Source organism: Oncorhynchus mykiss, chromosome 29 (assembly GCF_057628025.1).
Source record: "Oncorhynchus mykiss isolate SJ-2025 chromosome 29, ASM5762802v1, whole genome shotgun sequence".
NCBI lineage: Eukaryota > Metazoa > Chordata > Actinopteri > Salmoniformes > Salmonidae > Oncorhynchus > Oncorhynchus mykiss.
Window position 1 is genome coordinate 12,702,489 of NC_143050.1, and position 21,112 is coordinate 12,723,600.

Consider the following 21,112-nt stretch of genomic DNA (forward strand, 5'->3'; position numbering starts at 1 on the left):
AAAAGACTCAGGTGCACTTCACTACATGTCCCATCATGCACATCGAAGGGGGCGTAGTCGCTGTAAGTACATGGCAAATTCCTGCAGACAGTGAGGATGAAGAGCTCTTAATCAATAGATTAAAGCCATTTAATTGATTATTTTGATTGTGCTAGTCGTTCTACCTTAAAACGATGACTTCAAAGGACCCGAGTGCATCAAATAGTGCCTTGCTTTATTTGATTTATCAGCATTTAAAGGAGAATGGTTACCAGAAGGCTGCAAACGTGCTGAAAAAACATGTAACTCAGGTATGTTTTGATACTATCCAACTCTTTTTTTTTTTTCGTTTCAACTTCTCATTAAACCTATATTAGCACATAGTGTATTTGACCATTTTGAAATATGTGTGGTTATCCAGGATTTAAGTAGTGTAATTTAATATTAGGTGAGATTTGCTTTAATTATTTTCAATATTTTGTATCTGAATGAACCTACATTTATGTAAATGTTTGCAATTGACTTTCCTTTTGAATGGTGCGTCTTTCTGAATCTCTACCTTGGATTTAGTCAGCCATAACTGATGTAGAACATTATGTAACAGTTGAACACACGTTGGGGCCATGAATGGTGGCACTGTACATTTTGTGAAATGCGCACCATTGTCGTTGTTGCGAAATGATCTTCGTCTACTTGTTTTTCAGATTAATAAATGTATTTACAGCAATTGTAAATGTATTCAGTTGTCTTTAATACTTTTTCCAAAATGTATAGAGACGTATTTAATATAAAATACTCTACATCATTCTGCCCTATGCATTTATGCTTTTGGTGACCTATAGATGGAAGCACCAGAAGAGATCACCTCTTTACATGACATCTACACAAGTTGGACCAAGTAAGTATAGTATAATATGTCATATTCGTTTAGTTTGCCTCAGGCACATATTGTCATTATGCAGTGCCTATATAACATAATGTACTATGTGCCTTTGGGCGGCAGGGAGCCCAGGGGTTAAGAGCGTTGGGCCAGTAACGGAAAGGTCGCTGGTTTGAACCCTGAGCTTGACTAGGTGAAAATAAATCTGCCAATGTGCCCTTGAGCAAGGCACTTAACCATAGTTGCTCCTGTAAGACACTCTGCATCTACTAAATGACTTAAATGTAAACATCTTAAGGTAAATCATTTGTTATGTACTGCTGCCATATTTTCAGGGTCTCGGAAATTGGACAAAATCCAAAACAAGAGCCTGAAGTGGATTCCACCACCCTGAAGAAGATTAAGGCCGATCCATCAACCAAAGAAGAAGATGTGGACTCAAAACCAATTGGTAGGCTACCAGACCTCCTGCCCTACATTAAATATAATGTTCACAGTGTATCAAATTCACAAGCTCTTAATCAACCAAAAAACAGCATTAAACTGTTCCACAGAGAAGATAGACTTGATACAATAAAACTTTATTGTCCATGTTACGGCGAACAATGAAAATGTTTCTTCTGCTCCGTTCTCAACCTCCCTCTCAGAGGGCACACATAATTGAGACAAGCACTATGGTAAAGCTACATGGGTCAAGCTGCCCAACGGTAGGGGAATGTTTTCAGGATGTGAACATAGCAGCCCTCCAGTTGCCAGATCAATTCCCTCCTTTTCCAGCACCCTGGCCCGGAATTCTAATTGGCCACCCTTCAGCTACAGGCCCAACTCCTTAGCCGCTGGGCTACCTACCGCCCCATCTGGCATTCATACAGTGCCTTGCGAAAGTATTCGGCCCCCTTGAACTTTGCGACCTTTTGCCACATTTCAGGCTTCAAACATAAAGATATAAAACTGTATTTTTTTGTGAAGAATCAACAACAAGTGGGACACAATCATGAAGTGGAACGACATTTATTGGATATTTCAAACTTTTTTAACAAATCAAAAACTGAAAAATTGGGCATGCAAAATTATTCAGCCCCTTTACTTTCAATGCAGCAAACTCTCTCCAGAAGTTCAGTGAGGATCTCTGAATGATCCAATGTTGACCTAAATGATTAATGATGATAAATACAATCCACCTGTGTGTAATCAAGTCTCCGTATAAATGCATCTGCACTGTGATAGTCTCAGAGGTCCGTTAAAAGCGCAGAGAGCATCATGAAGAACAAGGAACACACCAGGCAAGTCCGGGATACTATTGGGAAGAAGTTTAAAGCCGGATTTGGATACAAAAAGATTTCCCAAGCTTTAAACATCCCAAGGAGCACTGTGCAAGCGATAATATTGAAATGGAAGGAGTATCAGACCACTGCAAATCTACCAAGACCTGGCCATCCCTCTAAACTTTCAGCTCATACAAGGAGAAGGCTGATCAGAGATGCAGCCAAGAGGCCCATGATCACTCTGGATGAACTGCAGAGATCTACAGCTGAGGTGGGAGACTGTGTCCATAGGACAACAATCAGTCGTATATTGCACAAATCTGGCCTTTATGGAAGAGTGGCAAGAAGAAAGCCATTTCTTAAAGATATTCATAAAAAGTGTGGTTTAAAGTTTGCGACAAGACACCTGGGAGGCACACCAAACATGTGGAAGAAGGTGCTCTGGTCAGATGAAACCAAAATTGAACTTTTTGGCAACAATGCAAAACGTTATGTTTGGCGTAAAAGCAACACAGCTGAACACACTATCCCCACTGTCAAACATGGTGGTGGCAGCATCATGGTTTGGGCCTGCTTTTCTTCAGCGGGGACAGGGAAGATGGTTAAAATTGATGGGAAGATGGATGGAGCCAAAGGACCATTCTGGAAGAAAACCTGATGGAGTCTGCAAAAGACCTGAGACTGGGACAGAGATTTGTCTTCCAACAAGACAATTAAACAAAACATAAAGCAAAATCTACAATGGAATGGTTCAAAAATAAACATATCCAGGTGTTAGAATGGCCAAGTCAAAGTCCAGACCTGAATCCAAACGAGAATCTGTGGAAAGAACTGAAAACTGCTGTTCACAAATGCTCTCCAGCCAACCTCACTGAGCTCGAGCTGTTTTGCAAGGAGGAATGGGAAAAAATTTCAGTCTCTCGATGTGCAAAACTGATAGAGACATACCCCAAGCGACTTACAGCTAGCTGTAATCGCAGCAAAAGGTGGCGCTACAAAGTATTAACTTAAGGGGGCTGAATAATTTTGCACGCCCAATTTTTCAGTTTGATTTGTTAAAAAAGTTTAAAATATCCAATAAATATCGTTCCACTTCATGATTGTGTCCCACTTGTTGTTGATTCTTCACAAAAAAATACAGTTTTATATCTTTATGTTTGAAGCCTGAAATGTGGCAAAAGGTCGCAAAGTTCAAGGGGGCCGAATACTTTCGCAAGGCACTGTAGTTGCACGTGATCAACAGTGTAAATTCAGCATTCCTCATTACTCAGCTGTTTTTCAGATTCTCTACCTCCTGCCCCCCACACACCCCAGGGTGCAACCCCAGAGAATGAGGAGCCGGTCCCACAGGATGAGGTGGGTAGATAGAGGAGGAGCTGTGATTTGGGTCGGGCCTTGGCACCAGAGCTATATATATATATATATATATATGTGTGTGTGTGGTGTAGAGATTTATGTTACAACAACACAGCCTTTTGGGGACTTGAATAGGTTTGGATTAGCAAATTGAAGATTGTTAACTGTTTCTAGGATGCTTAAAACAATCAGAACACAGATATAATACAGTATTTATAGTTATTTAGCTCCATTTGATATAGTTGCTGACTACTGACATTCCGATTTCTGTGTCATTATTGAAGTTGTCATCTACTCCAGTCAGTGATGGGACAGTGGAAACATCAGCCCCTGTACCAGCGGTCACCCCTTTAAAACCAGCAGTGAGCTCAGACAGTGACTCTGAGAGCAAGGAGGAGATTCCCCTCACACAGGTGAAACATGGTGTTCCATTTGGAGGATAAAGGCTTTCTTGATTATATGAAATTGACTGTGTATCCCATGTGTCTGAATGCTTACCTCTCTTCCAGGGAGATACTGTCACCCCAAAGGCCTCTTCAGCTGTCCCTACCACCACGCCCTCAAAACATGTAGACGGGAACAGCGAATCAGACAGTGAGAATGAGATTCATCCATCACAGGTGAGGGCTCTTACGACAACTGTGTTATAACTACATTCTGTAAAATTCAGATTTATGAAATGTTTACTCTGTGTATTTCAGACTGTTGTCATTCCCAGTAAGGCCTCAGCTCCCAGTAAGGCCTCAGCTCCCAGTAAGACTCCAGCCATCCCCACAGCTCCCAGTAAAGCAGAGACCTCAGACAGTGAAGAGGAGGTTACTGTCAAGGTATGTCACACCTGAATCGTTGTAAATAAAATGTATTTCAGCTAAATGATTGGACTGGTACTGGTTACTCCTAGGTAATAGCATGGTTATTCAACAACGCCTGGATGCCATGCATTTGTCTTTCCATCTTCACTCTTCTGTGTTTTTAGAAACTAGCATCTACGGCTGCTCTTATGAAACCAGCCAAGGCGATCCCAGCAGCCCCAGTGAAGCCCAGTGTAGTCACCCCCAGTCAGGCGACTCCTGCTGCAGGGAAGAAAACACAGAGCTCTGACAGCGACAGCTCTGACTCAGACAGTGAGGAGGAGGCTCCTAAAAAGGTGAATCCTAATGATACCTGACTACAGTAATGCTCTCACACACATTTAAGCTTGAGTCTGAAATATATTCTATGACATACAAGCTGGGAAGTCATATAATAAAAACTCGGAGCACAATGATTGGTGACTTCCTGAACTTCCTTTGACCCATTGTACAGTATTTTTTATGAATCAACTTTAACAGTAGAGATACACAGACAACCATATCTGTCGTCCAGTCACTGTAATGATGTGTGTGAACATTGGCATAGATATTATTATAGTCCTCTAAATTCACAGCTAACACCCCCGTGGACAGTTTGTATTTGGCAGGGCTGTACTGCTCCTCTGTCTTTGTGTTGAAGCAGTGACCCATGGTCCTGTAACTCTGTTTGGACAGGGTCAATCCCCTTGGCTCTAGCCTGACAAGCTCTATAATGGCGCTCAGCTTCGAGTGACTGTCTGTGACACCGACCAGGAAACATGGTTCTCATGCCATGTTTCATTTGTCTCTGTTCCAGAAACCTGTGGCGACACCCAAAGCCAAGCCTGTGGCTGCAACTCTGGTCAAGGCAGAAGCAGTGAAATCCACCCCTATTAAAAAACCAACAAACAGCTCAGACAGTGACAGTGATGACACTGAGGAGGAGGCTCCTGTAAAGGTAGGTCACAACTGACTAATATCATGCTACCCTGTCCTATAGCAAGTTTATTTTCTTGAAGAGCTTGATATAATTATTTGTTTCAGAATCCTGCACTGACACCCAAAGCTTCTCCTGTGAAACCAGCCAAGGCGATCCCAGCAGCCCCAGTGAAGCCCAGTATAGTCACCCCCAGTCAGGCTACAGCTGCTCCCAAGACTCCTGCTGCAGGGAAGAAAGCACAGAGCTCTGACAGCGACAGCTCTGACTCAGACAGTGAAGATGAGTTAACTGTAAAGGTAAGTCACACCTGAGAAATAGTAATTAAACCATTTCTCCTTGTCACTAATAAAAACAAATATTGAGTTGGTTTTATTCCTGATATAATACCTTGATCTATTTTTTTGTTTCAGAAATCAACACAGACCCTGAAAGCTGCTCCTGTGAAACCAGCCAAGGCGATCCCAGCAGCCCCAGTGAAGCCCAGTGTAGTCACCCCCAGTCAGGCTAAAGCTGCTGCCAAGACTCCTGCTGCAGAGAAGAAAGCACAGAGCTCTGACAGCGACAGCTCTGACTCAGACAGTGAAGATGAGTTAACTGTAAAGGTAAGTCACACTTGAGAAATACACTGAACAAAAAAATAAATGCAACATGTAAAGTGAGGGTCCCATGTTTCATAGCTGAAATAAAAGATCCCAGTAATGTTCCATACGCACTAAAAGCTTATTTCTCTCTAATTTTGTGCACAAATTTGTTTACATCCCTGTTAGTGAGCATTTCTCCTTTTCCAGGATAATCCACCCACCTGACTGGTGTGGCATATCAAGATTCTGGGTAAACAGCATGATTATTACACAGGTGCACCTTGTGCTGGTGACAATAAAAGGCCACTTTAAAATGTGCAGTTTTGTCACACAAAACAATTCCACACATGTCTCAAGTTCTGAGGGAGCGTGCAGTTGGTATGCTGATTGCAGGAATGTTCACCAGAGCTGTTGCCATAGAATTGAATGTTCATTTCTCTACCATAACGTCATTTTGGAGAATTTGGCAGTACATCCAGCCGGCCTCACAGCGGCAGACAATGTGTAACCATGCCAGCTCAGGACCTCCACAACCGGCTTCTTCACCTGCCGGATTGTCTGAGGAGGGTGGGGTGCTGAGGAGTATTTCTGTCTGTAAAAGCCCTTTTGTGTTGAAAAACTAATTCTGATTGGCTGGGCCTAGCTCCCTGGTGGGTGGGCCTGGCTGCCAAATGGATGGGCTTATGCCCTCCCAGGCCCACCTATGGCTGCACCACTGCCCAGTCATGTTAAATCCATAGATTAGGGCTTAATCAATTGATTTCAATTGATGGATTTCCTTTTATGAAGTGTAACTCAGTAAAATCTTTGAAATTGTTGCATGTTGCGTTCATATTTTTGTTCAGTATAGTAATTAAACCATTTCTTGTCACTAATAAAAACAAATATTGAGTTGGTTTTATTCCTGATATAATGCCTTGATATAATTTTTTGTTTCAGAAATCAACACAGACCCTGAAAGCTGCTCCTGTGAAACCAACCAAGGCGATCCCAGCAGCCCCAGTGAAGCCCAGTATAGTCACCCCCAGTCAGGCTACAGTTGCTCCCAAGACTCCTGCTGCAGAGAAGAAAGCACAGAGCTCTGACAGCGACAGCTCTGACTCAGACAGTGAAGATGAGTTAACTATAAAGGTAAGTCACACCTGAGAAATAGTAATTAAACCATTTCTCCTTGTCACTAATAAAAAACAAATATTGAGTTGGTTTTATTCCTGATATAATACCTTGATATATTTTTTTGTTTCAGAAATCAACACAGACCCTGAAAGCTGCTCCTGTGAAACCAGCCAAGGCGATCCCAGCAGCCCCAGTGAAGCCCAGTATAGTCACCCCCAGTCAGGCTACAGTTGCTCCCAAGACTCCTGCTGCAGAGAAGAAAGCACAGAGCTCTGACAGCGACAGCTCTGACTCAGACAGTGAGGAGGAGGCTCCTAAGGTTTGTAAAATAATCCTACTATATAGATCCCATTTACTGTACAACGCACAACTTGATCTACTGTAGGTCATAGGAAGTGCAGTAGACCATAAACACCAAAAGTCATTACTTCTGTGATAGCAGATGCAGATCTGGAGACTCTCTCCCTAAGACCAAGCTGGGGGAAGCTGCTCCAGTCAAGGCTGTAGCAGTGAAATCACCAGAACCAGTGAAGTCCAGCAAACTAGCTATCACTCCCTCAAAACCAGCAGAGAGCTCAGACAGTGACAGCAGTGAGGAGGACATTCCTTTCACGCAGATGAAATAATATTTGCACTATTAGAACACGCAAACAGCTTTTTTTCTGTGGAATCATGTCTCGAAAATGTACAACTATAATGTTGTTTATTGACACTTCTCTGTGTGGATTTGTGTTTCAGACTCCTGCTACAGTCATAGAGGCAGCTCCCAGTAAGGCCTCAGCTCCCACTAAGGCCTCAGCTCCCAGTAAGGCCTCAGCTCCCAGTAAAGCCTCAGCTCCCAGTAAGACTCCAGCCATCCCCACAGCTCCCAGTAAAGCAGAGACCTCAGACAGTGACACCTCAGACAGTGAAGAGGAGGTTACTGTCAAGGTATGTCACACTTGAGAAATAGTCATTAAACCACTTCCCCTTGTCAATAAGAAAAACAAATATTGAGTTTTATTTCTGAAATAATTATTTGTTCCAGAAACCTGCACAGACACCCAAAGCTGCTCCTGTGAAACCAGCCAAGGCGATCCCAGCAGCCCCAGTGAAACCCAGTGCAGTCACCCCCAGTCAGGCTACAGCTGCTCCCAAGACTCCTGCTGCAGGGAAGAAAACACAGAGCTCTGACAGCGACAGCTCCGACTCAGACAGTGAGGAGGAGGCTCCTGTAAAGGTCTGTATCATATGCCAGAAGTATATGATTTGATAGTGGTGTTAATCCTGTGATAATACTGAGGATAAATTGGTGTATAATCCTAGAACCTTCTTAAATCTGAATCTACTACCAAGCAGAAAACCACCCCAGTCTCAACCCCAAGCAAGGCCAAAGCCTCTCCTAAGACCCCAGCAGCAGCTGCTAAGATGGAGACTGACAGCTCAGATTCCTCTGACAGTGAGGATGAGGCTCCAGCCAGGCAGGCCCCTGCCAAGCCCACTCCCAGCCCGGCTAAAACCACACCCAAGGCCCCTGCTGCAGCTAAGAAGGCCGACAGCTCGGACAGTGATGAGTCTGACACTGAGGAGGGCAAGCCAGCTAAAGTAAGTCATATGTTATTAACCTGTTCTAATGTGTTTTTGGTGATGATTTGGCATCTGCAGTTGTACCTACATTCTGTTTATTTGTTTTTGTTTCTACAGAAGGTCACTGCTACCTCCGTAGCCAAACCTTCAACTCCAGTACAGGAGGAGGACAAAGATTCCTCAGACAGTGAGGATGAAGAAACACCATCGGTCAGTCTCATAGCCCATCAAATTTAACTAGTGCTGTCCCGGACTAAAACAAATCTTTGTCGACCGAAAGTCGTCTGGTCCAAAAAAGAACGTTGTATTTTTCCATATATAGACACACCCTATGTGTTTTAATAAAAATAACTGTATGCATTGAGCTTGTCTGAGGCTTAAAGCTTATGGTTTGATGAAATAAGACAAATGCCTCATGATGGCGCCAGAGATCTAGATAACCAGAAGAGAACCTGACTCCACTATTCTCCTCCCTCTCCTGCTGGCTTTCACAGGTTCTGCCATTACTCTCCTGAAGTTGCCAGTAACAGGCTACATGAGGAGTTAGCAAAGTTTTTCATGTGGAATGCAAATTTATCTTACCAATCCTACCCATCTGTGTGCCAGTTCATATGCACATTTTTATGAAACAGTTTCATTTCATTTATAATAACGGCTTCATATCTGAAAATCATTGTCATGTGGTTAATAAAAATTCTATCCAAATCTAAATGAAAAAGATACTAACCTAAAAAGTAACCAACTATGTAAAATGTGTCTACATAAAGCCAACAAATAAAAACTGCAGGTAGAAAGTATCCTGATAAAATAAATATCCCATAATTTACATTGGCCTAACATGGACACCTAAATATAAATGGTACCAGCACCCAAAATGAGTACCGGAACATATTTCAGTCCAAGTCAAACACTGATAAGAAGTAATCATGTAGGCATATTTTATGATGTTTCAACTAGCTCAGAGCATGACATGTTTTGCTTTCACGCTAAGTGGTTATCAAAAGGGAGAGAGCTGGGGAGATTTTTCAGGTAGCCTATGGCCTACTATGGCCTACTATGGCCTACTTCTATTTGTGCGCGTCTTTACTCAACATGGACAGGAGCGCTCCAAATAAAAGACAATGACTAAATTGACCAAACTCGTAAATGAAATGAAATAAACCAAAACTAGTTTCTCACAAGTGTAGCATAGGTTGTGCGCTCTGTTAATAATGTGTCCACTCCGACAATGACAACGGGAAGACTGGAATAATAATATTTAATGCATTAAAATAATTAACATAACCAGAGTAACAAACATTGTAGATTATACATTCTAGGAATTAAAGGTAAATGTACTACTGGTGATATACAGTACCAGACAAAAGTTTGGACACACCTACTCATTCAAGGGTTTTTCTTTATTTTTACATTGAAGAATAGTAGTGAAGACATCAAAACTATGAAATAACACTTATGGAATCACGTAGTAACCAAAAAAGTGTTAAACAAATCCAAATAGATTTTAGATTCTTCAAGTTGCCACCCTTTGCCTTGATGACAGCTTTGCACACTCGTTGCATTCTCTCAACCAGCTTCACCTGAAATAATTTTCCAACAGTCTTGAAGGAGTTCCCACATATGCTGAACACATGTTGGCTGCTTTTGCTTCACTCTGCGGTCCAACTCATCCAAACCATCTCAATTGGGTTGAGGTCGGGTGATTGTGGAGGCCAGGTCATCTGATGCAGCACTCCATCACTCTCTTTAGTCAAATAGCCCTTACACAGCCTGGAGGTGTGTTGGGTCATTGTCCCGTTGAAAAACAAATGATAGTCCCACTAAGTGCAAACCAGATGTTATGGTGTATCGCAGCAGAACGCTGTGGTAGCCATGCTGGTTAAGTGTGCTTTGAATTCTAAATAAATCACTTACAGTGTCACCAGCAAAGCACCCCCACACCATCACACCTCCTCCTCCATGCTTCACGGTGGGAACCACACATGCGGAGATCATACCTGCTCTGCATCTCACAAAAACACGGCGGTTGGAACCAAAAATCTCAAAGGACAGATTTCCACCGTTCTAATGTCCATCGCTAGTGATTATTGGCCAAATCAAGTCTCTTCCTCTTATTGGTGTCCTTTGGTAGTGGTTTCTTTTCAGCAATTAGACCATGAATGCCTGATTCACACACTCTCCTCTGAACAGTTGATGTTGAGATGTGTCTGTTACTTGAACTCAAGCATTTATTTGGGCTGAAATAACTGAGTCTGGTAACTGAATGAACGTATCCTCTGCAGCAGAGGTAACTCTGGGTCTTCCTTTCCTGAGGTGGTCCTAATTAGAGCCAGTTTCATCATAGCATTGATGGTTTTTGCGACTGCACTTGAAGAAACTTTCAAAGTTCTTAATTTTCTGGATTGACTGACCTTCATGTCTTAAAGTAATGATGGACTGTCGTTTCTCTTTGCTTATTTGAGCTGTTCTTGTTCCGGATTGACTGACCTTCATGTCCTAAAGTAATGGACTGTCGTTTCTCTTTGCTTATTTGAGATGTTCTTGTTCCGGATTGACTGACCTTCATGTCCTAAAGTAATGGACTGTTGTTTCTCTCTGCTTATTTGAGCTGTTCTTGCCATAATATGGATTTGGTTGTTTACCAAATAGGGCCATCTTCTGTATACCCCCTCTACCTTGTTACAACACAACTGATTGGCTCAAATGCATTAAGCAGGAAAGAAATTCCACAAATGAACTTTTAACAAGGCACACTTGTGAAGTTGGTTGAGAGAATGCAAAGAGTGTGCAAAGCTGTCGTCAAGGCAAACGGTGGCTACTTTGAAGAATCTCAAATATAAAATATATTTTGATTTGTTTGACACTTTTGTTTACTACATGATTCCATATGTGTTATTTCATAGTTTTGATGTCTTCACTACTTTTCTACAATGTAGAAAATAGTAGAAAATAAAGAAAAATCCTGGAATGAGTAGGTGTGTCCAAACTTTTAACTGGTACTGTTTAGTCGAGCAGTAACAAATATATACAATCTCGGTCGACCAACAGCCAAACAATCGACCAATCAACTAATTGGGGTCAGCCCTAAATTAAACTGATAATTACTGTGCATATCAAAGTGAAAATGTTTGGCAGTGGCATTTATTATATAAACTTCAACTTGCATAGATTCAATTGACCTTGTATTTTATCTGTGCTTATGAATCTGACGTATGTGACCAGAAACCAGAATCCACACCATCTGAGAAATCTGTCACGCAAACCCAGGCAACGCCTCCTGCTGGCAAGGAGGGAGGTACAGAGGAACACATTCCAGCAGAGGTATGTACGGTACGGGTGATGTAGGGATGTCATGGAACACAGTCCAATGGGTATGTACGGTACGGGTGATGTAGGGATGTCATGGAACACAGTCCAATGGGTATGTACGGTACGGGAGATGTAGGGATGTAATGGAACACAATCCAACAGGTATGTACGGTACGGGAGATGTAGTGATGTCATGGAACACAGTCCAACAGGTATGTACGGTACGGGAGATGTAGGGCTGTCATGGAACACAGTCCAATGGGTATGTACGGTACGGGTGATGTAGAGATGTCATGGAACACAGTCCAATGGGTATGTACGGTACGGGAGATGTAGGGATGTAATGGAACACAATCCAACAGGTATGTACGGTACGGGAGATGTAGGGATGTCATGGAACACAGTCCAGCGGGTATGTACGGTACGGGAGATGTAGGGATGTCATGGAACACAGTCCAATGGGTATGTACTGTATGGACGATGTAGGGATGTAATGGAACACAGTCCAATGGGTATGTACTGTATGGACGATGTAGGGATGTAATGGAACACAGTCCAATGGGTATGTACTGTATGGACGATGTAGGGATGTCATGGAACACAGTCCAATGGGTATGTACGGTACGGGAGATGTAGGGATGTAATGGAACACAGTCCAATGGGTATGTACTGTATGGACGATGTAGGGATGTAATGGAACACAGTCCAATGGGTATGTACTGTATGGACGATGTAGGGATGTCATGGAACACAGTCCAATGGGTATGTACGGTACGGGAGATGTAGGGATGTAATGGAACACAGTCCAATGGGTATGTACGGTACGGGAGATGTAGGGATGTAATGGAACACAGTCCAATGGGTATGTACTGTATGGACGATGTAGGGATGTAATGGAACACAGTCCAATGGGTATGTACTGTATGGACGATGTAGGGATGTCATGGAACACAGTCCAATGGGTATGTACGGTACGGGAGATGTAGGGATGTAATGGAACACAGTCCAATGGGTATGTACTGTATGGACGATGTAGGGATGTAATGGAACACAGTCCAATGGGTATGTACTGTATGGACGATGTAGGGATGTAATGGAACACAGTCCAATGGGTATGTACTGTATGGACGATGTAGGGATGTCATGGAACACAGTCCAATGGGTATGTACGGTACGGGAGATGTAGGGATGTAATGGAACACAGTCCAATGGGTATGTACTGTATGGACGATGTAGGGATGTCATGGAACACAGTCCAATGGGTATGTACGGTACGGGAGATGTAGGGATGTAATGGAACACAGTCCAATGGGTATGTACTGTATGGACGATGTAGGGATGTAATGGAACACAGTCCAATGGGTATGTACTGTATGGACGATGTAGGGATGTCATGGAACACAGTCCAATGGGTATGTACGGTACGGGAGATGTAGGGATGTAATGGAACACAGTCCAATGGGTATGTACTGTATGGACGATGTAGGGATGTAATGGAACACAGTCCAATGGGTATGTACTGTATGGACGATGTAGGGATGTCATGGAACACAGTCCAATGGGTATGTACGGTACGGGAGATGTAGGGATGTAATGGAACACAGTCCAATGGGTATGTACTGTATGGACGATGTAGGGATGTAATGGAACACAGTCCAATGGGTATGTACTGTATGGACGATGTAGGGATGTAATGGAACACAGTCCAATGGGTATGTACTGTATGGACGATGTAGGGATGTCATGGAACACAGTCCAATGGGTATGTACGGTACGGGAGATGTAGGGATGTAATGGAACACAGTCCAATGGGTATGTACTGTATGGACGATGTAGGGATGTCATGGAACACAGTCCAATGGGTATGTACGGTACGGGAGATGTAGGGATGTAATGGAACACAGTCCAATGGGTATGTACTGTATGGACGATGTAGGGATGTAATGGAACACAGTCCAATGGGTATGTACTGTATGGACGATGTAGGGATGTCATGGAACACAGTCCAACAGGTATGTACGGTACGGGAGATGTAGTGATGTCATGGAACACAGTCCAATGGGTATGTACGGTACGGGTGATGTAGTGATGTCATGGAACACAGTCCAATGGGTATGTACGGTACGGGTGATGTAGTGATGTCATGGAACACAGTCCAATGGGTATGTACTGTATGGACGATGTAGGGATGTCATGGAACACAGTCCAATGGGTATGTACGGTACGGGTGATGTAGGGATGTCATGGAACACAGTCCAATGGGTATGTACTGTATGGACGGTGTAGGGATGTCATGGACATTCTTTCTGGACTGCTAACTGTTAATTTTTCCACCAACACCATATTGGTTCCTTATTCATATTGCACTTCATGCCTTGACAGAAGGTTGAGGCTGTTCGAGTCATACCTACAACTGAAACAGCAGCTGAGGAAAACAGCGGTGATGATCCAACCGATACTGAAGGATCTCCTCCTGAAGGTACAACAGCCCAGAACTCACTCCTGTCATGTGTTGTTTTTTGGTGTTGACCATTTTGCTTGGTGTAGTTGGATTTTGGTTAGTTCTGTGTCTGTGGCTATCTATGACCTCCTCCTTTCCATGACAGTCCCTGACGTGGACACACCCCCTGCCTCTGGGCCAGAGAGTGCAAAGGAGGAGGAGGTCCCAGAGAGTCCCCAGAAGGTCCTAAAGACGGACACTTCTTCAGAGAAGCCCAAGACAGAGGATCAGATAGTGACCTCTACAACATCAGAGGACAAGAGTGACACCCCTGAACTCCCATCAGAAGCCCCTGCTACGGGTAAGACCAGCCATTTCTCCCCACCTGGTCTAGAAGAACCATACGTGGACTCCACTGACAACTTGGCTCACTTTAGAGCTGAGGCCAGAAAAGGTACAGACCACACATCATAATGCAGTGTCTAAATTAACAAAGGACAGGAACATAAGCTAAGTAAAAATGAGTGTTCAACAAAAGTGAAACACAGAGAGAGGACAGTCACAACAGAAACACTGTTCATAAAGTTTGGGATGAAATAAAAAAGATATGACTTGCCATCATCTTGCAATGAAATAACTGAGACGGAGGAAAAACAAGCAAAATACAGTCAAACAAGTCAATTACCAGTCTTATGAAATGTATTTGTAAATGTATCTTTAGCTGCTGAGATCAGAACTGCTTTAGAAGAGGAGTCAAAGGACTGTGTTGACCCAGTTATCACCAATTCAGCATCTGAAGACTCGGAGGTAAGTAAAGTAATCAATGATGTAACCCTTTGTCTGTGAGACACCCTGTGTCTGTGAAGACACCCTGTGTCTGTGAAGACACCCTGTGTCTGTGAAGACACCCTGTGTCTGTGAAGACACCCTGTGTCTGTGAAGACACCCTGTGTCTGTGAAGACACCATGTGTCTGTGAAGACACCCTGTGTCTGTGAAGACACCCTGTGTCTGTGAAGACACCCTGTGTCTGTGAAGACACCCTGTGTCTGTGAAGACACCCTGTGTCTGTGAAGACACCATGTGTCTGTGAAGACACCCTGTGTCTGTGAAGACACCATGTGTCTGTGAAGACACCCTGTGTCTGTGAAGACACCATGTGTCTGTGAAGACACCATGTGTCTGTGAGACACCATGTGTCTGTGAGACACCATGTGTCTGTGAGACACCATGTGTCTGTGAGACACCATGTGTCTGTGAAGACACCCTGTGTCTGTGAAGACACCATGTGTCTGTGAAGACACCCTGTGTCTGTGAAGACACCATGTGTCTGTGAAGACACCCTGTGTCTGAGAAGACACCCTGTGTCTGAGAAGACACCCTGTGCACGGCTGATATGAAACAATAAATCAAAGTGACCAAATGCTTTGATTGAAGGTTTTGCTTTGATCTAAACAATATTCTATTGTTGTTGCCCCTCTGTTTTTCGTCACCGTGTAGCCTGAAAAAGTGACCATTGAGACAGTTGTTGAGACAATCCCCACAGAGACAGAGGAGCCAAACACTGATACCCCAACACCTGGATCAAAGAGGAAGAGGAGTAAAGAGACAACGGACGCAACTCCCAAGAAGAAGAAGATGAAGAGGAAGAAGAAGGGGGAGGTTGAAGAGAATGGGCAGCCTGCAGTAGAGGAGGATGGGGATGAGTCCAGTCTGGACACAAAGGGGTTGGAGCTGACTCCATCAGGTATACTATCCAGAGCTCTCTAATCCTGTTTCCGGAGAGCTACCATCCTGTAGGTTTACTTCAACCCTGTTCCTGGAAAGCTAGTGTCCTGTAGGGTTTACCTCGAACCCTAATGTAGCACACCTGATTCTAAAAAAATAGCTGGTTGATAAGCTGAATCATGTTAGTTACAACTGGAGTTGGAGTTAAAACCACAGGAGGGTAGATCTCCAGGAACAGGGTTGTAGTTAAAACCTACTAAAACCTTGTAGTTAAAACCTATTAGCTCTTCAGGAACAGAGTTGGAGTTAAAACCTACAGAACATTAGCTCTTCAGGAACAGAGTTGGAGTTAAAACCTACAGGCCATTAGCTCTTCAGGAACAGAGTTGGAGTTAAAACCTACAGGACATTAGCTCTTCGGGAACAGAGTTGGAGAGCCCTGAGAGAAAGAGGCACAGGAGAAAGCTAATGATAATTATACCTGGACCATAAACTACCCTTAACCACTACTAGGCAAAGGGTAGGGCTAGGGGTTGCCTTTTATTACCTGCTAAATAACTGAATGCAACCTGTAACCATCATCTATAGTCAACATTTCTGTTACATCGATTTTCTCCGTTTTACAGACGATTCCAAGGTGGATACCATCCCGGCTTCAGAGTCTGACTCCACCACTCTTGTTCTGTCAGCAAAGTCACTCAAGAAAAGGAAAAGAAAGAGGGTGAAGAAAAGAAGAGGTGCGAAGGCCGAGAGGGAGTCACCGGAAGAGGACAAAAAAACAGACTTCGTCCCAAAAAATAAAAAAATAAAAAAGAGCAAGAAAAACACAACATCCAACCTGACACCACCAACCAACAACCAGACCAAGGAAACTCCAAAGACCACAGCTGCTAAGAGGCCTCTTCCTCCCACCCCTGAGCCGGAGGAGCTAGAGACTCCCAAAAAGAAGAAGAAGAAGAAAGTCGCAGAGAAAGGGAGCGCTGTGAAGGAAAATACAACTCCAGGCATTGAAACAAAGAAGAACAAGAAAGTTGCAGAGAAAAGGAGCGCTGTGAAGGAAAATACTCCAGGCATTGAAACAAAGAAGAAGAAGGCTGCTAAAGCTGAAAACACTGTGAAAGACTCTGCAATCTCAACTCCTGAACCGAGCCTTACACCAGAGACCCCAAAAAACAAAAAGAGTAAGTGCAATGCGGGACAAACAAGAAAGGTTGCTTCTCTAAGTATTAAGTTAATTTGTTGTGTGTTTCCATTATGATTGGGTTCTACAGAGAAAAACAAGCTGACAGAGAAAAAGGAGAAAATGAAAACTGCATGGAAAACACCGGTAAAAGCCTCAACAGGACCTTTGCCTAACACAGAAGTCACTAAGGTATGGGACAGAAACACTATCTGGGGCATAGGTGCATATCAATAGAAAATTATGAATTACGCAAATAGTGTTATTTGGATGCATGAAATAGTTATAATGGCACTGATATTTCCTTTTTTCTTTTTCTTAAGAAAAATAAGTCCTCCAAAAAGAAATAATCCAATGGTGAAATTTCAGGTACATAAACATCATATATTCTGTCATTTTCCCAGAGCCCAAAATGACTTACATCATTTCTCAAATCTAATGTTACTTTGCAGGAGATGGTGGATATCTTCTCCAGGGAATGAAATGGAGCTGCCAACGTCAATCAGAAGACCACCTCGATCACACTGGTGCCTGAGGTTTCAACCAAAAGAAGGGGAAACTGGAGTTCTGGCCTGTACATGTACTTTAGGTTCTACACATGTATTTTAGGGGAACATCTGTATTGTGTTACTAACAACACAATCTATGTTTTAACCATATATTCTATAAGCTTGCTAAACCAGGCATGTATTGACATGAAAAAGGCAAAATAATCATACCATTCTATTTGAAATGTTGAATAAACGGGACACAGAAACTAACACATTTGCACAGCCTGATGGAACGTAAACCCATCTTCAGTGTATTTGCCAAGTCCTAACCAATGGTAAAACAATCATTAGGTATTAATATGTCCTTGGTCTAGCATTGCTGTCTTGATAATGTTGTAGGGTGTAGTACTCTTGCATGTTGTGGGTTTTCATTTCTGTTCTTTAAGCTGTGAACACTTCCACATAATTGTGTGTAAGGTAAGGGATTGTTAGGACTCAAAATGGGGAACACTTGTAGCAAATGTCACTCCAAATACTGTACTATGCACCTCACGAATCCTATTGCTGAGCCCATAGCCTTGTGTTTTAGCACTTATGTTAGACCCATACACCTATGCAGAGGAAGGTTCTGGGGGACCAGAGGAGGATAGCTGATCTGACTGACTCAGAGAATTTGCTGAACTCCCATGTTTACAAACCAGTATTTGTGTCACATTCTTGTGAAAACAAACTTTTCTTCCATTTGTCATTTTCTGATTGTTCATTATCAATAAAAATGGTTTAATCTCTTAATCTGGTTTCTTTATTCATGAAAGCTTATGAAAAAGTGAATATCTATAGCATGAATATAAATCATATTGTTGCCAGCCACTTGTGTATGAACCTTTCAGTCCAAAGCTGACTGGCCGGTCAATTCTCTCAGACCATAATTGGGAGCATTGAACAGTGCTAGCCTTTGTGAGTTTGACAGTATCTTTTTAATTTTTTAACAATAGATTTAACAATATATGCACATGCCTATGAATAGAATGCAGTTCATATGAACACAAACAATTAACAAACATATCAATGCAGCAGAATGTCACAAGTTAGTCCTCAGATTTATTAGAACAGCAATAGAGATTTGTGATACAAGTCCTTTACAATCCACACTCCATATCAGTTGGAAAGGTGTCCTGGGGGGAGCTGGTCATGCTTATGATGTCACAACTGTCTCCAGCGCCTTAGCCACTTGGTCAGCATTCATGTTGTCAAGGGCCACACTGCTCTCCTTACCAAAATCTGCAATACAGGTACATGAACGAACCAAATGAATGCATGGCCATAAACATTGCATTTGACTTGACATACAGCGGTGACAGATGTGAGTCGCCTAGCTACTGAAACAATGCTCTCACCAGATCTTGCCCAAAGCTTAGGCTGAACACCTGAGCACTCCCTGATGAGGATGGGGAATGTGGGGTTTGCCTTCTTCAGTTCCACATAGTGCTGTTCCACAAAATCCCTGGAGAACATGGAATAATAAATAATCAAGTTAAATAACTTTTACAATATTTTTTACTATACGAGTTCATACCACTGAAATAGCTAGCTAATAAACAAGGGTTTTCTATTTATATTAATAGTAAATGTTGAATATTAAGATACATAATAGAAACGATGTTGTAGAGCTGTAGTTAGATACATATGCATGATCTACAAATTATTTCAGATGAGTTTATTCTATAATAAATTGCGATTGTTCGCTAACTACTGTATGTTTACATGTAGTATGCCTGGCAGTATATTGTGCTAGCTATGAGGACAGAGTAGCTAACTAACTATTTCGATTTCACGAAAATATGACTGTTGTCAAAATTTATAAAATTACCTTGCTCCTTGACTCGCAGGCGATGTCTGGCACAAATGTAGACGAATCTCTCGAAGGTTTTTAGCAAGGTTAGAGCCAATACCTCTTACTACGGAAGCGGCCATGATGGTTCACCAGCTTTAGATGAATGTTGCTGAACCCACCCACTCTCCATATCAACAAATCACATTCAAGAAGCTTTGCTAAATTCGAGAATTCACCCAATTACATTCCAAGTTTAAGGTTGACGTAACGTTTGCGCCGCAAATCAAGACCATACCAATCGAATGTTGACTGTCATTTCCGTTTTCACAGCACACATCACCATCAACAACATAGCTAGGTTATAAATCTAGCAATAGTTGATCGCAAACTTTTTGTTTTACTTGAGTGAGACCAACTTCTTTCAACATGCCGGAACGAGAACGAGGAGAACGAGAGAGTAAGTTTAATTTATTTGGCATTGTGTGAGCTAACGTCAGCTAGCTAGCCAACTAACAAAGATAGCTGATGTTCGCTACTGATAACTTTCCCCATTTGTCTGTGCAGCTAACGTTACTGAATATTACGTTTACACGTTGCATTAGCAATGTATATAGCTATATGGATTCATATTTCCAGACTCAAAAGACAACCGTAACTAACTAGTTAGCAAGCTATGATCGGTAACTAGCTAACTAGCTACTGTTAAATAGCCTGTCTGAGTAGCCACTGTTTGGCCATCGTGCAAAGAAAAAGTAACCTCTCAATTACCTCATTTTATATGTATAACTGCTCAATATGTCTATTTTGATAGCCATTTGTGAACTCTTAGCTAATTGGTGTTTTACTGCAGTGGCGTCAACCACGTATTAATTATTTAGTACAAGTTAACCTCATTCGATGCAGTCGAAGTGAAGCGCGCTCCAATTGGCACAGTTGCCAGTTCTCCCCGGGAAAATGGCGTCCGCAGGTACTAACTTCTTTATTTTACAGCGGAGTCGTTCTCCAACCCTCTGGCTCCGGATGGGCATGAGGTGGAGGACCACCGGTCAGCACTTCAGTAAGTGAGGCTTTTGTTGCCGTTTACAGTATTTGCATGACAACACATTTGGTCACCACATCAACCTTTGGGTCATGAGAACAGAGGACCCAGTGTGATGACACTTATTGAAAATGTCTGAGATGTTTTGATTGGTTCCCCGTACATTTTGGACGAGTACGAATGGTCTGAAAGTCTTCCAAGACTACCTTAGACTACACATACTGTGCGACTTAACCCTCCCCTCACCTTTTTTTTCAGGTCCAAGCTGACAAATGAGGACTTCCGTAAACTTTTGATGACCCCTCGTGCCACGCCCTCGTCAGCTCCCCCATCCTCCAAATCCTCCAGACATCATGAGTGAGTGATGGATTTAGAGTGCCATAGAGTAGTCTGTTGGATCACAAATATATTAATGAAATGGCAGATTTGGGGATTAAGTCCAAGTACACAGTCTTTTGAATCAACACTTCTTGAACTGAATGAGCTTTTTTACAGGATGCCCCGGGACTACAGCGAAGAGGATGATCCTGCAGCCCGTAGGCGGAAGAAGAAAAGGTGATTCTTTCATTAAGGGTGGCA

General features: G+C 42.7%; 3 protein-coding genes across 3 annotated transcripts in view; 2 read left to right on the plus strand and 1 right to left on the minus strand.

Moving 5' to 3' along the window:
- On the plus strand, positions 1-18,452 carry LOC110510180 (uncharacterized). The gene is made up of 26 exons (XM_021591551.3): positions 1-290; positions 822-877; positions 1,195-1,310; positions 3,407-3,480; positions 3,765-3,893; positions 3,990-4,100; positions 4,182-4,307; positions 4,457-4,627; positions 5,128-5,268; positions 5,355-5,546; positions 5,661-5,852; positions 6,771-6,962; positions 7,078-7,266; positions 7,686-7,877; positions 7,975-8,166; positions 8,286-8,531; positions 8,631-8,723; positions 11,736-11,834; positions 14,205-14,301; positions 14,429-14,623; positions 14,984-15,069; positions 15,762-16,008; positions 16,616-17,170; positions 17,261-17,361; positions 17,493-17,538; positions 17,622-18,452. Exons 1-25 carry the CDS (start codon positions 174-176, stop codon positions 17,517-17,519), a joined length of 3,936 nt encoding a protein of 1,311 aa, XP_021447226.3. The 5' UTR covers positions 1-173; the 3' UTR covers positions 17,520-17,538; positions 17,622-18,452.
- Positions 18,451-19,645, minus strand: ndufa2 (NADH:ubiquinone oxidoreductase subunit A2). Its single transcript, NM_001165199.1, is given in 3 exon segments — positions 18,451-18,941; positions 19,058-19,164; positions 19,531-19,645. Coding segments are annotated over 3 exon segments (297 nt in total). The 5' UTR covers positions 19,635-19,645; the 3' UTR covers positions 18,451-18,855.
- Positions 19,638-21,112, plus strand: part of ik (IK cytokine) — a 9,348-nt gene continuing 7,873 nt past the window's right edge. The window contains exons 1-4 of the mRNA XM_090226537.1: positions 19,638-19,951; positions 20,485-20,551; positions 20,792-20,890; positions 21,029-21,088. Of these exons, the coding sequence (XP_090082663.1) occupies positions 19,921-19,951; positions 20,485-20,551; positions 20,792-20,890; positions 21,029-21,088 (257 nt within the window). The 5' untranslated portion in view covers positions 19,638-19,920. The remainder of the gene's footprint in view (positions 19,952-20,484; positions 20,552-20,791; positions 20,891-21,028; positions 21,089-21,112) is intronic.